The sequence below is a fragment of the Heptranchias perlo genome, chromosome 5, assembly GCF_035084215.1.
Source record: "Heptranchias perlo isolate sHepPer1 chromosome 5, sHepPer1.hap1, whole genome shotgun sequence".
NCBI lineage: Eukaryota > Metazoa > Chordata > Chondrichthyes > Hexanchiformes > Hexanchidae > Heptranchias > Heptranchias perlo.
Window position 1 is genome coordinate 20,017,728 of NC_090329.1, and position 15,559 is coordinate 20,033,286.

Sequence of the window (15,559 nt, forward strand, 5' to 3'; positions counted from 1 at the left end):
CGTGTTAGTTATGGAGGGATCTCTTGAATTTTTCATGACTTTCGTAATGTAATGTCTTTGGTTTGGTTTCATTTCGGGTAGGCAGCATATCGTAGTTTTTGTCAAAAGGTTGCATATCTTACAAGAGGCCAAAACGTGTTTAATGGGAGAACGAACTAATGCCTACGAGTTCAAGTAACACTCTTGTCTTTGTTGTAGGTTAATGAACTAGAGCACGGGTGTGTTGCTCACAACTGCGAGCAGTGCGGTCAAGAGACCATATCCCTCAACAAGTTTGTGACGGCAGTTCCATACACGCAGCTCAGCCATGCTGGAAGAGGATATCGAAGTAGCTATCAAGGTGGTTGTTGTTGGCAATGGAGCTGTTGGGAAATCAAGCATGATACAGCGGTACTGCAAGGGTATCTTCACCAAGGATTACAAGAAAACGATTGGAGTGGACTTCCTGGAAAGACAGATTCAGTAAGTAAAGTCCGCTACTGCACTGCAAAGCATTTAGGATCAACCCTTTGTCATTTCTGAGACACTCTAGATATTGGAGGGGGGGGATATCTTCCCCTACATTGTTCTCCTTCAATGTTTTAGACCAAGGAATTTTTATTTAATGGGCACTTCATGCAAACTGTGTCAGAACCTGCTGAGCGATTGCATACTTCACTGACTCTGAGCCCCTCCAGCCCCATCCTACAATGGTCTAAGTGGCTGTGGCGATCACAAAATTCAGCAAACTCCATCACGCCATTGAATTTAGGGGGGACGCGGAGCTTTGATAATTAGCTGGTCGAGTTTTTCGGTGCAAAAGTACCAGCAAAGTATGGCATGGTGTACGTACTGGCATAAGTCACTCAAATTGTAATTTCTGCACTATAATAATGGCGTACGACATAGATGCCTCATTACTACAGTGCAAGTTTTCAGCAAATTCAGGCCCTGGGTGTTTTTCACCATTCATGTAGACATGCTATGAGAATTTGATACACCCACTGTTTCACTTTACGACATAGTTTGTTAAAGCACTAATGTGCAGCACCACCACACAGTTTTTAAATGTTTTTAATTAATTCTTTGGTAGATTGTTGTGCTCAGTAAGCCTTAGTATGTCGTCGCTATGGAATAGAATGTCTCTCCAGTTTTGCTGCCCTGACTCCATTCCAAGTACCTCTAGGGCAGTTATATCATAGACACGGTGCGGGTTAAGCTGCATCTACCTAGCCACCCTTCCCTCAACCCTCTTCTGTCCTGCCAGGCTGCCTGACATCAAGTCGCGATGAGCCAAAGATATCTTCCGACTGAACACATGGAAGACCAAAGCCATTATTGTCAGCCCCTGCCGTGAATTCTGCTCTTTGGCCATTTAATCCACTCCCCCTCCCCAGCCGCTTGCCGAGACTAAAGAAGATTATGCAAAACTTTGATGTCCTGTTTGACCAGGCTTTTAATCCCACATCCAATTCATCACCAAAGTTGCTAACTTTCATCTTCATCCCATCTCCTATCAGCACTGAAACCCTTGACCATCTTTTATCATCTGTAGACTCGATTTCACCAACACTCTCTTTCTCAGCATCCCATCCTCCATCTTCCATAAATTCAAACTCGTTGAAAACTAAGCTTTCCATATCCCATCCTGCACTCACCTATCACTCCCGTCTCCACTGACCTGCATCGGCTGGCTCCCTGTTCTCTCATTGCACTGAATTTAAAATCCGTACTGGAGAACTTCTTGCTCTTTGAGCAGTGCTATTTGATTTTTTTTTACGTCAACCTGGGCCTCAGTTTTTTAGTACCTCATCTGAAAGATGGCAACTCCGACAATGTAGCATTCTCTCAGTACTACGTTGAAGTGTCAGCCTGGATTAGGTACTCAAGCCCTGGAGCGGGGCTTAAGCCCACAACTTTCTGGTTCAGAGTTGAGAATGCTCCCAACTGAGCCAAGCTGACGAGTAGCAAAATGTTCACGCGGTGATAATGTTGTTGAAACACCAACATGTTACGTTTTGGGGAGGAGGAATGTGTATTCCTCAAATGAGGAATTCCCTCACCTGGATTGCTGGAGGATTAATCACTTAGGTTGCTCTTGCACATCTCCCAGTAGTTGGCAGGAGGCCTTCTACCTACCCTCTGAGCAAAGGAGCTAGTGTGCGGAGAGATCTTTTGAAGAAATGCAATAAAATGACTGAGGGGAACAAATTGCACTTCATAAACAACCCTATAATAAAGCATCAGCTACTAATTAAATTGATATGTTCCTCTTGTTGTTAATTACTTTGAGCCTGATTAACCATCAGGCTTCTCAATCTTATTATCTTTTGAAAGCAGCCAGTGTAATAAGCAAGCAGGTTGATGTCTAATATTGAGACAAAGTAAAGGAGGCCGTCATCGTATTCCAGTCAGAGAGGAGGGGGTGTGAAGTGGAGAAAATTGCTCCAGTAAGAAGCGGGGGTAACATACGAATTAAGAGCAGGAATAGGCCATTCCGCCCCTTGAGCCTGCTCTGCCATTTAATAAGATCATGGTTGATCTGATTGCGACCTCAATCCTACTTTCCCATCTACCTACCATAACCTTTGACTCCCTTGTTAATCAGGAATTTATCTAACTCGGCCTTAAAAATATTCAATGACCCTGCCTCCACCGCTCTCTGGGGATGGGAGTTCCAGAGACTCTCAACCCTCTGAGAGAAAAAATTTCTCCTTGTCTCCATCTTAAATGGGAAACTCCTTATTTTTAAACTGTGGCCCCTAGTTCTAGTCTCTCCCACAAGGGGAAGCATCCCCCCAGCATCTACCCCTTCCAGTCCCCTCAGGATCTTCTATGTTTCAATAAGATCAGCTCTCATTCTTCTAAACTCCAGTGTATACAGGCCCAACTTGTCCAACCTTTCCTCATAAGATAACCCCTCATCCCAGGAATCAGTCGAGTGAACCTTCTCTGAACCAAAACTGCACACAGTATTCTAGATATGGTCTCACCAATGCCCTGTACAACTATAGCAAAACATCTCTACTTTTATATTCCATTCCCCTTGCAATAAATGACAACGTTCCATTTGCCTTCCTAATCATTTGCTGTACCTGCATACTAACTTCTTGTGATTCATGTACCAGGACACCCAGATCCCTCTGTACCTCAGAGTTCTGCAATTTCTCTCCATTTAAATAATATACTGCTTTTCTACTCCTCCTGCCAAAGTGGACACGTTCACATTTTCCCACATTATACTCCATCTGCCAAATTTTTGCCCACTCATCTAACTATCTATATCCCTTTGCAGACTCCTTATGTCCTCTTCACAACTTACTTCCTACCTTTGTGTCATCAGCAAATTTAGCAACCATACATTCGATCCCTTCATCCAAGTCATTGATATAGATTGTAAATAGTTGAGGCCCAAGCACTGATCCCTGTGGCACTCCACTTGTCACATCTTGCCAACCTGAAAATGACCCATTTATGCCTACTCTCTGTTTCCTGTTAGCTAACCAATCCTTCATCCATGCTAATATGTTACCCCCTACACCGTGAGCTCTTATTTTGAGTAGTAACCTTTGATGTGGCACCTTGTCAAAAGCCTTCTGGAAATCCAAGTACACCACATCCACAGGATCCCCTTTATCCACGTTGCTTCTTACTTCCTCAAAGAACTCTAATAAATTAGTCAAACACGATTTCCCTTTCACAAAGCCATGTTGACTCTGCCTGATTGCATTGAGATTTTCTAAGTGCCCTGCTATAACCTTAATAATAGATTCTAGCATTTTCCCTAGGACAGATGTTAAGCTAACTGGCCTGTAGTTTCCTGCTTTCTATCTCCCTCCTTTCTTGAATAGAGGAGTTACGTTCGCTATTTTCCAATCTGATGGACCCTTCCAGAATCTAGGGAATTTTGGAAAATTAATATCAATGCGTCTACTATCTCTGCAGCCACTCTTTTAAGACCCTAGGATGAAGTCCGTCAGGACCTGGGGACTTGTCAGGTTTTGGTTCTAATATTTTTTTTCAAAACCCTTTCCCTGGTGATTGTAAATGTTTTAAGTTCCTCCCTTCCTTTCACCTCTTGATTCACAATTATTTCTGACATGTTATTTGTATCCTCTACAGTGAAGACAGATGCAAAATATTTGTTCAATTCATTCGCCATTTCCTTATTCTCCATTATTAATTCCCCAGACTCACTCTCTAGAGGACCAATGCTCACTTTCCTTACTCTTTTCCTTTTTAAATACCTGTAGAAACTCTTACTATCCATTTTTATATTTCTAGCTAGCTTTCTCTTGTACTCTAATTTCTCCCTCCTTATTATTCTTTCAGTCATTCATTGCTGTTTTTTATATTCTGACCAATCTTCTGACCTGCCATGAATCTTCACGGAATTTTATGTTTTTTCTTTCAATTTGATACTATCTTTAACTTCCTTAGTTAGCCACGGATGGTATGTCCTTCCCCTGGAGTCTTTCTTTCTCACTGGAATGTATCTTTGCTGAGTGTTATGAAATATTTCACTAAATGTCTGTCGCTGCATCTCTACTGACCTATCCCTTAACCTAACTTCCCAGTTCACTTTCGCCAGCTCTGCCTTCATGCCCTCATAATTGCCCTTATTTAAGTTTAAAACACTAGTCTTAGATTTACTCTTCTCTCCCTCAAACTGAATGTGAAATTCAATCATATTGTGATCACTGCTACCTAGAGGCTCCTTTACAATGAGGTCATTAATTAATCCTGTCTCATTACACATTACCAGATCTAGAATAGCCTGCTCTCTGGTTGGCTCTAGAACGTGCTGCTCTAAGAAACTGTCCCGAAAGCACTCTATGAACTTGGGAGGGGAGAAAGTTGTTCTGTAAAGAAGGGGTGGAAATTTCAGGAGAGGAGGGAGTAGGGAAGGGAAGAAAGTTGCTCTGTAAAAAAGGGGGTGAAATTTTAGCAGAGGAGTGGGTCGGGAAGGGGAGAAAGTTGTTCCGGTAAGAAGGGGGAAAAATTTAAAAAGCAGAGAACAATCCTGGATGTTTGAGTAGGTTAACTCAAGTGGATTTGCTTTTCCTTTGATTCCTTGATTTAATTCAGACTAAAAGAATGCAAGATTCCTCTTTCCCCCTCTTGTAAGAGGATCCTGTGCAATTATTTCAGCAAGTCTCAACTCAGTTCCTAATGGATGCTGGCCCACATTATAGAAATGGCAACAAGTTGGCAGGAAGTTAACATTCTCACTCCAGGGATTACAAGGGTGTTTGGTGTGAAGTTCACACTGGTACAGATGAGGGGGATACTGGTGAGTTTGGGGTTAAACAATTTGTTGGGACAGAGGAACACTACTTTTTAATCTGCATCTGGCCTGTGATGTAGCTGATTTAGAAATGCTTGGAGCAACATGAGCAGCAAAATTGAAAACACATCTGTCACATAGCACAGATACACACACACATCTTGCTGAGCACAAAAATGCACCGAAAGATATAATTTAAAAAAATAAACTAACACAAGTTCATTTTTTAAAAAAAAGTTTGCATTTATATTCCTCAGAACATCCCAAAGTGCTTCTCATCCACTGAATTACTTTTGAAGTACGGTCACCATTGTGCGGGAAGATGGGACAACAATCTGTACACAGCAAGATCCCACAGCAGCGAATGAGATGACAGACTGGTTATTATTTTTTGTGGTGTAGGTTGCAGAAGAACAGCTGCCCAGGGCACTTGGAGAACTCCTTGCTCTTTGAGCAGTGCCATTGGATTTTTTTTTACATCAGCCTGGGCCTCAGTATTTTAGTACCTCATCAGAAAGATGGCACCTCCAACAATGCAATTGTCCCTCAGCCTAGATTAGGTGCTGAAGCCTGGAGCGGGGCTTAAGCCCACAACTTTCTGGTTCAGAGTTGAGAATGCTCCCAACTGAGCCAAGCTGACGAGTAGCAAAATGTTCATGCGGTGATAATGTTGTTGAAACACCAACATGTTACGTTTTGGGGAGGAGGAATGTGTATTCCTCAAATGAGGAATTCCCTCACCTGGATTGCTGGAGGATTAATCACTTAGGTTGCTCTTGCACATCTCCCAGTAGTTGGCAGGAGGCCTTCTGCCTACCCTCTGAGCAAAGGAGCTAGTGTGCGGAGAGATCTTTCGAAAAAATGCAATAAAATGGCTGAGGGGAACAAATTGCACTTCATAAACAACCCTATAATAAAGCATCAGCTACTAATTAAATTGATACGTTCCTCTTGTTGGTGATTAGTTTGAGCCTGATTAACCACCGGGGTTCTCAATCTTATTATCTTTTGAAAGCAGCCAGTGTAATAAGCAAGCAAATTGATGTCTAATATTGAGACAAAGTAAAGGAGGCCGTCATCGTCTGAGCATGTGACGTGATGATTTTTCTTGTTGATGCCAAACAGCTGTGGTCTTGAGATCAGAGCCAGTTGGATGTGGTGAACAGTCTGTAATTAAGCACAGTTAGACTAAATGAACCTTCCATTAAATGTTGCACAAGGACAGCAATTTAAGGGTTTCGAAGACAAATGATTTGACCTCAAGTGTCACATTTATCTTTCAGGGTTAACGATGAGGATGTCCGATTAATGTTATGGGATACAGCAGGCCAAGAGGAGTTTGATGCTATAACGAAAGCATACTATAGAGGTGAGTCTAGTTGGTCCTAATAGGATACGTTTGTAAGAGGGTGCCGATTAGATTTCTCCTCCTGTCTGTCTCTTGACCCGAGTATTCAAACCTATTATAAAATCCTAGGTAAAAATAATTATTTTGTAAAAATTATTTTTGACTGAATCTTCGCTTTTGCATAAAAGGACATTTTATAACATCAGATTATATAGGGTGAAATAGCATATTGCCCACAACTGGCACAGATATGTCGCCCTTATATCGTTCTGTTACTGTAGCAGCAGATGGGCCGAAGAATTTATCCATCCACACGCTAAATACAGGGTTGATTCAATAAGATGTACTAAAGCACAGCAGGAGCTAGAAAAATAGCGGTTTTAAGTATAACATCAAGCTCTGAAAACTACTTCTTTCACTCATTTCAGCAAATCTGCTATCTCTCATTTCTTCCACTGAAAGGAGTGTCACTTTGTTGCTGTGTACAGACTTGACTTCTTATACTAATGTAGTGAGTTATGTTAAACCCATTACTAAGCTGAGGTTAGTGAATTGTACTCTAGAATGGTGCACTGTAGCAGAGGAAGACTTTCAAACAAGAAAGGTTGGTGCTTCTCCTTGTCGTGCAGCGAACATTCCCTGTACCAATGTGTGGAGGATTCCTTGAAGGTATCTGGAGCAGTTCCTATACTTTCACCAAGCATTATTCTTGCATGGCCCAAGATGGTGGTTGCTTTGATAATGCAGTGCCCCAGTGCTGGGTAGTCTTAAAGTAAAATATTGTGCAAAATTATATTGCTGAACATTTTCAGTGGGACAGAGTTCAAATTGCTACGGTGAGTATTGTAACATAGCGCCGTAAGATAAGATCAGTCGCAATTCTAATGCGATGGTTTTGGTGTTTTATTGCAGGTGCTCAGGCATGTGTGTTGGTGTTCTCCACCACTGACAGAGAGTCTTTTGAGGCTACCCCTAGCTGGAAGGAGAAAGTCGAGGCTGAAGTAGGAGATATTCCTACGGTCCTGGTACAGAACAAAATAGACCTCCTGGATGAAACTGTACTTAAAAAGTATGCGGATAGTATTTATTCAATTTAAGTTCACTGGTGTTGCAAATTGTTGGTCACATTTCACTCACTCTCAAGGTTTATACAACAACAACAACTTGCATTTATAAAGCGCCTTTAACGTAGTAAAATGTCCCAAGGCATTTCACAGGAGCAATCATCAAACAAAATTTGACACCGAGCCACATATGGAGATCGTAGGACAGGTGACCAAAAGCTTGGTCAAAGAAGTAGGTTTTAAGGAGCTTCTTGAAGGAGGAGAGAGAGGTAGAGAGGCCTAGGGAGGGAATTCCAGAGCTTAGGGCCTAGGCAGCAGAAGGCACGGCCGCCAACGGTGGAGTGATTAAAATCGGGAGTGCACAAGAGACCAGAATTGGATACAAAATACCATGAGGGCATTTCTCAGAGTTCTTCATTTGAAACCTGAAGGTCAGTGGCCTGGGGGAGGGGGAAAGAGAGATGCATTTGAAAGGTGAATGTAATAATACAATACCATAGGGCTACAGGTAATGTCTACAGGGATAACTTGCACATAGAACGAGAGCATTCTGAGGCACGGAGAATATTGTCAACATGTTAGCTGGGCTTCTTACAGTGTGGTGGTTTCCCTTTGCACCGCCACTGCACTTAAAAGTGCAAATACAGCCTAAAATAGTCCCTCAAGCAGAGAGTCTCTGTTCACTTCACTGATGCAGATAAGGAGACTGACAAATCCACTTGCAGTTGTAAAATTAGAAAGGTTGTAGGAGTTGGGAGTCATGATCGTGATTTGTAAGAAATTGCCTTTGTTATAGCAATGTATTTTGGATCCAGCAAGCAGTAGTTGATTTAAGCCATTTGCTACATGAGCCAAATAAAGGAGATTCACTTTCCATTCTCACTTGTTGCTCATTTCCCCGAAACATTCACTGAGGGAGAGACTTGAGTTTAATTAACGATGAATGATTAAAATCGAAGTCTAACAATCAGGAGGGAGGGAAGAAGAGATTGCTAAGTATCTGGACACCACTGATAGCTCAGTACATTGTGGGAAAGAACATAGGATCCCCTTCAAAAGAACCAAAAACAAGATCAGCATTGACCAGAAAGAGAATAGGAGGGCAGTATTTTAGATGGTGGAGACAAAGATTTGCAGACTGAAAAGGTAATTTTTATTAACTTTCAATAGAATTTGTTCTTTTCAGGATACGCCAACGGTGCGACATAGGAAATATATAAAATTTAAGACTTGCGTAGAAATAGGAGTAGGCCATTCAGACCCTCGCGCCTATTCTGCCATTCAATTAGATCATGGCTGATCTGTATCTTGACTCCATTTACCCGCCTTGGTTCTGTAACCCCTAATACGGGGGGGCGCGGACGGGGGCCGGCGGGGGGGGGGGATGTTCTAGATTTCCACTGCCCTTTGTGTGAAGAAGTGCTTCCTGACATCAGCCACCTCAGCAGTGCAAAGGCAACAATTGATGCAGAGGAAAGGGAAGGCTTGCATTTGTAAATCGGTAACCTGTAAAATGCTAAAGTGTACCTTCAGAAAAAAAGTGTGCGCTAATCTTTGTCGTTTTCTTTTGTTTTGAAATATAGTGAAGAAGCAGAGGCTCTCGCTAAAAAGCTGAAGCTACGGTTTTATAGGGCTTCTGTGAAGGAGGATCTAAATGTGAATGAAGGTGAGTGTACCTACCTGGAGGATCTTTTCTCTAAGCTTGTATCTTGTCAGTTACTTTATTAGTCATTTTGTTTTTGCAAATGAAAACTTAGCCTTGGTAATATTGGAGCTGTACAACAATTTGTGTACATTAATTATAGATTACCTCATAGAAATAACCACAAGAATCTAATCCCTTTTGTGATCCTTGTGTTCAAATCCCTCCATGGCCTTGCCTACCCTCCAACCTCTGTAACCTCCTCCAGCCCTACAACCCTCCAAGAACTCTGCATTCCTCCAATTCTGGCCTCTTGCACATCCCCGATTTCCTTCGCTTCTCCATTGGTGGCCGTGCCTTCAGGCTTCTCGGCCCTAAGCTCTGGAATTCCCTCCCTAAACCTCTCTGCCTTTCTTGCTTAAGACTCTCCTAAAACCTACCTCTTTGACCAAGCTTTCGGTCACCTGTCCTAACGTCTCCTTATGTGGCTCGGTGTCAAATTTTGTCAGATAACCTCCTGTGAAGTGCCTTGGGACATTTTACTGTGTTAAAGGTGCTATATAAATGCAAGTTGTTGTTGGTTGCAACAAGTGGATGCTCCAAAAATGTTAAAGAAACTCCACTGGATTGGGTGGCACAGTGGGTTAGTGCTTGAGAGTTTCAGTACAGCCCAGATTGGTGGGAAGAAAGCCTCTCCTTCTGTCTGTAAACATCTTAGCTGGAATAAATTTGGGTAGTTCCATGCCTCCTAGGAAGGCGGTTGAGCCTGCAGCAAAAAACTGCCCACAAACTCAGTCTCGCTGAGTGCCCAAAGGATGGCCGGTGTTGGTGGGATATTTGTCCAACTGTAATTGCTTTTCAGAGGTGCAACTTGAAGTATATTTCTAGTGCAGAGTAGAAAGAGCTTTTACCCTGTACCAAAAAAATGTAAAGCAATTAGATGTTCTGATTTTTTTTCCCATTCCTGCAGAAAACAGAGAATCAGCATAAAGGGGTCATTTTCAGGATGGTAATCTGTAACTAGTGGGGTGCCGCAGGGATCAGTGCTGGGGCCTCAACTATTTATAATCTATATCAATGACTTGGATGAAGGAAGCGAGTGTACTGTGGCCAAATTTGCTGATGATACAAAGCTAGGTGGAAAAGTAAGTTGTGAGGAGAACACAAAGTGTCTGCAAAGGGATATTGACAGGTTAAGTGAGTGGGCAAAAATTTGGCAGATGGAGTATAATGTGGGAAAATGTGAAGTCATCAACTTTGGTAGGAAGAATTTAAAAAAGCAAAATATATAAATGGAGAAAGACTACAGAATGCTGTAGTACAGAGGGTTTTGGATGTCCTGGTACATGAAACGCAAAAAGTTAGCATATAGGTGCAGCAGGTAATTGGGAAGGCAAATGGAATATTGGCCTTTATTTCAAAGGGGCTGGAGTATAATAGTAGGGAAGTCTTGGTACAACTGTACAGGGTGCTGGTGAGACCACACCTAGAGTACTGCGTACAGTTCTGGTGCCCTTATTTAAGGAAGGATATACTTGCATTGGAGGCGGTTCAGAGAGGGTTCACCAGGTTGATTCCGGGTATGGAAGGGTTTTCTTATGGGGAAAGATTGAGCAGGTTGGGCTTATACTCACTGGAGTTTAGAAGAATGAGAGGAGATCTTATTGAAACATATAAGATTCTGAGGGGGCTTGACAGGGTAAATGCTGAGAGGATGTTTCCCCTCATAGGGGAATCCAGAACTAGGGAGCATTGTCTCAGAGTAAGGGGTCGCCCATTTAAGACGGTGGATGAGGAGAAATTTCTTCTCTGAGTGTTGTGAACCTTTGGAATTCTTTGCCCCAGTGAGCGGTGGAGGCTGAGTCATTGAATATATTCAAGGCTGAGTTAGACAAATTTTTGATCAGCAAGGGAATCAAAGGATATGGGGAACAGGCGGGAAAGTGGAGTTGTGGCCAGAATCAGATCAGCCACAATCTCATTGAATGGTGGAGCAGGCTCGAAGGGCCAAATGGCCTACTCCTGCTCCTATCTCTTATGTTCTTATGTAAGGTTCCAGTATGTGTGTGGTTCTGCTGTTAGGCTTATCCCATCCCAGCTGTCATATATTGTGTTCCTAAGTGCTTTTTTTTAAAACCAGTCCTCGTTTATATGCATGTAGGAAGATTTGCTCTCATAAAAAGGCTTTAATAACTGCTTTAGTGATAATAGTGGATTATGTTATGTTCGGATACATTTGTCAGATATGTTACAAAACACTCATTTTAAATGAAATGCCAGTTAACAGTAGGTGTCCCTTTTCAAGCAAAAAAATACCAGGTCCAATTGCAAAATAATCCTGTGTATTGAAATATGGAATCTTGCTTAAAACCAGGAATTAAGATTGTTAGTGTAACATAAATGTTTTTGAAGGAAAGAAATTATAGTCTGTCTTTATAATGTTCATAACAAAGCTATTAGCTCAACAGTCCCGCTCTTTCCTACTGACCATGTTACAGTTTGATTGTGATTCTCTCCACCTGTGGGAGGTGTCAAAACACAAATCAAGTTCGAGAAATTAATCTGACCTGTCTCCCTGCCTCCACAAGGCAGTTGAGCAAACGCTGTGAGTTATTAATGTAACAAGGTAATCCATGTGTGCACCCTGATCTCTGCAATGGGTAGATGATATTTCGATGGAATCAGCACAGCTGAAACCCATACAGTATTTAACCATCTCTGTCTCTGTTTATTTAATACACTGTCTTTGCTTATTCCTTCAGGCTTCATTCCCAGTCCCAGAAATGTGCCCACCATTTTGTTCTAAAATTGTTTTGGATCCCTTTATGTCAATGTGCATTTTATTTATGTAGTATTTGCAGCGTCATGGAATCCTACAGCACAGAAGGAGGCCATTTGGCCCATCATGTCTGTGCCGGAAGAGCTATCCAATTAGTCCCACTCCCCTGCTCTTTCCCCATAGCCCTGCAATTTTTTCCCCTGATAGATCCCATTTTCCCATTGCACGATGCAAAAACTGCTACCACGTTCACAAGACATATGGTGGACTCTGCACAGCAGAAGCCACTCTGAATGAAATGACTTTAACATAGTAAAACCCCTAAGTAATGCCAGTACATTAACCCTATTGATTTGGGTGTACCTATCCCACAGGTGTTTTGCTGCCATGCATTATGAAAAGGACTATTCTTCAAAGCGTGGGATGCTACCATGTCTTTGGGGGACCAGTCTGCCCATTCTGGAGGGCAGAATTCCAGCCAGTATTTTTATGGTCACTGCTCATGATGTGAGAATACATACAAGCTGTTGGGGGTCTTTGGCATCATGCATCAGCATAGCTGTAGCTGCTTTGAATGGGGCTGGGAGAGCACTTGCCTTCACAACACGATTGAGGAGTTTCAGCAGCAGCGACAACAGCTTGGAAACGAGGGCTTTGTGGAAATCAGTGAGAAGCCCAACACTAGTGCTCTTTGGATCTTGTTGGCTCCAGTGTCTGAGCCTTCCTGAGAAAGCTGTGCTAGGCAGTGCTTTGTTTCCTTTTGGGTGCCGCAGCGTTTTATTGGAAAGCAGTCTCACCTACTCGCATGATGTTTACAAAGAAAGAACGAACTTGCATTTATATCGCGTCTTTCACAACCTCAGGACATCCCAAAGCGCTTCACGGCCAATTAAGTACTTTTGAAGTGTGCATTCACTGTTGTAATGTAGGAACGTTTACCACACTTCAATAATCGTACTGCTTTTTAAAAAAAATCATGCAGTAACAAAATGCTGTGTTTTGCGGCAAATATCAACCTTTTTATACCTGGTAAATATATTGTGAATCTATTAACATTTATTTATACTGCTTGATGTTTTCAGGTTAAGTGTGTATATTAATAGGAAAAATTATAAAGCATGAATTTTGCACTAATGAGTGTACTATGCAAATTTCAATAGGGAACATAATTTCTTTGGAATGCTTTTGCAGTTTCTATTTTTAGATATATTAACTTTTCAAGTCTGCTGAACTCATCTATTCATAAAATTAATATGACATTTTTAACGTAGTTTGTATCAAAACAAAAAAATAATTGTTTTGATATCTCTAGAAGAAGGAGTTTTCAACAAAATGATCTCCATCAAGTTAGATATGTTCAGTGATGACTTTAGAAAACATATGTTAGTGGGAAGATCCAAGTTCAAGTTATTTTCTCTCTGCAGTTTTCAAGTATCTGACTGAGAAGTACCTTCAGCGACTCAAACAGCAAACTACTGAAGAACAGGAACAAGTGCACACGACAAGCAATCGCATAGGTACCTTGTGTCTCACCTTCAGCTGCTCCTCTTAAAGCGACACTAGCCCGTACAAAAAATACCTCAAAGAATTGTGCTTCAAAACGTTTCTGACCACCTCAAGCGCCGTATTCATCTGAGGTGTCAAAAGAGTTTCAATATTAAAAGCGTGAAATATCTGAGACTGGGTGATGCAGTAGGTTAGACGATGGCCTTTCATCTGGAACTTCAATTCAAATCGAGGGATGAAAGTCAGCTCTAGCTGTTGATTGTGAGGGTCCTATACCAAATAAACCAGTTTCTTGTAGGCAGCCCCTTCTGATAAGACTCCATCCCAGGAAAAATCAAATCCACAGCTCCCTCTTCAACAGCTACTCACACTTCCAGCTTCCTCTTTCTTGGTCCCTTTAGTACCATGACGCCATAGCAGTTGTTGACCTGCTCAAAAGCTCTCTTGCCTCTGCCTTTTGATGCTCATTCCCTCCAAATCCCTCAGTCTCCCATCTTCACTGTTACCCTGGTACAATTCCCACCCCCTCGTACCCCCTAGTGACCTACTGCCAGATCTGGAAGGCTCACCTTAAGCAATACCGAGCCTCTTCCCTCCACAGCCAAATCCTCCAACTCTAGATCAACGAGAACATTTCAAAACTGAGATTGATAGATTTTTGTTAGGCTAGGGTATTAAAGCTTACAGAGGGTAGATGGAGTTAAGATACAGATCAGCCATGATCGAATTGAATGGCAGAACAGGCTCAAGGAGCTGAATGGCCTGCTCCTGTTCCTCTTCTCCTTTTTAATATAAACTAAGCTGGCTGTCGTGCTCCATCAACAAGGAGTAGGAGCAAGAAGCTGCACAAGGGAAAATGCCGTGTAGACACACACAATTACAATATCTGGCTGTAGGGCAGAACTTCATGTTGCACCACCTTCTCCCTCCTCCACACACTGTTTTTGTGAATCCTCGAGGTTGAGAACAAGCCCAGACTCCTCCTTTTGATGTCAACCAGCTGCCACCAAGCCCCCCCCCCCCCCCCCCATTTCTGCCCTCACCTCTAATCGAGTGAGGAGCTCATTATTATTTTTTGTCTAACCTTTCGCTCGGCCGTCTCAGACCGCTCCCAACCCCCTCAGGGAAAAGGACAGCCCAGGTCCCGGGAGCTACATAGGTTTTTTGTGCACAGACAGTATTGAGTACATTGAGTCTACAGCACAGAAACAGGCCATTCGACACATCTGGTCTGTGCCAGCTTTTATGCTCCACATGAGTCTCCTCCCATCTCTCTTCATGTAACCGTATCAACAGATCCTTCTATTCCTTTCTCCCTCATGTGTTTATCCAGCTTCCCCTTAAATGCATCTATGCTATTCCCCTCAACTACTCCTTGTGGTAGAGAGTTCCACATTCTCACCACCCTTTGGGTAAAGAAGTTTCTCCTGAATTCCCTATTGGATTTATTAGTGACAATCTTATATTTATGACATCTAGTTTTGGACTCCCCCACAAATGGAAACATTTTCTCTACATCTACCCTATCAAACCCTTTCATAATCTTAAAGACATCTATCAGGTCACCCCTTAGCCTTCTCTTTTCTAGAGAAAAGAGCCCCAGCCTATTCAGCCTTTCCTGATAAAAAATATCCTCTCAGCTCTGGTACCATGCTTGTAAATATTTTTTGCACCTTCTCCAGTGCCTCTATATCCTTTTTGTAACATGGCGACCAGAATTGTGCACAGTACAGCTATAACCTCATGATTTTAAAGACACTCCACAGCCTTCTCTTTCCTAGAGAAAAGAGCCCCAGCTTGTTCAACCTCCAGTAGAGGCTGAGATGCACCCAGTGGAGCAGCTCTGCTTTGCAGAAGGTCTGCTCTAATTGAGTTAATTTACATTGGACTTCAGATCACTATGAAGCCCTGATAAAGGGCTGGACCTGATGAGAACATAAGAAATAAAAGCAGG

General features: G+C 42.3%; 1 protein-coding gene across 3 annotated transcripts in view; it reads left to right on the top strand.

Annotated features, from left to right (window-relative positions):
• The window catches only part of rab23 (RAB23, member RAS oncogene family), a 60,526-nt gene that overhangs the window by 20,691 nt on the left and 24,276 nt on the right, over positions 1-15,559 (top strand). For all 3 annotated transcript variants that reach the window (XR_010962869.1, XR_010962870.1, XM_067984053.1), the window contains exons 2-6: positions 199-462; positions 6,550-6,635; positions 7,527-7,683; positions 9,262-9,344; positions 13,524-13,616. Coding sequence is in view for 1 of the 3 variants with exons in the window: in XM_067984053.1 (XP_067840154.1) it covers positions 308-462; positions 6,550-6,635; positions 7,527-7,683; positions 9,262-9,344; positions 13,524-13,616 (574 nt within the window). In the remaining 2 variants the exon portion in view is untranslated. The remainder of the gene's footprint in view (positions 1-198; positions 463-6,549; positions 6,636-7,526; positions 7,684-9,261; positions 9,345-13,523; positions 13,617-15,559) is intronic.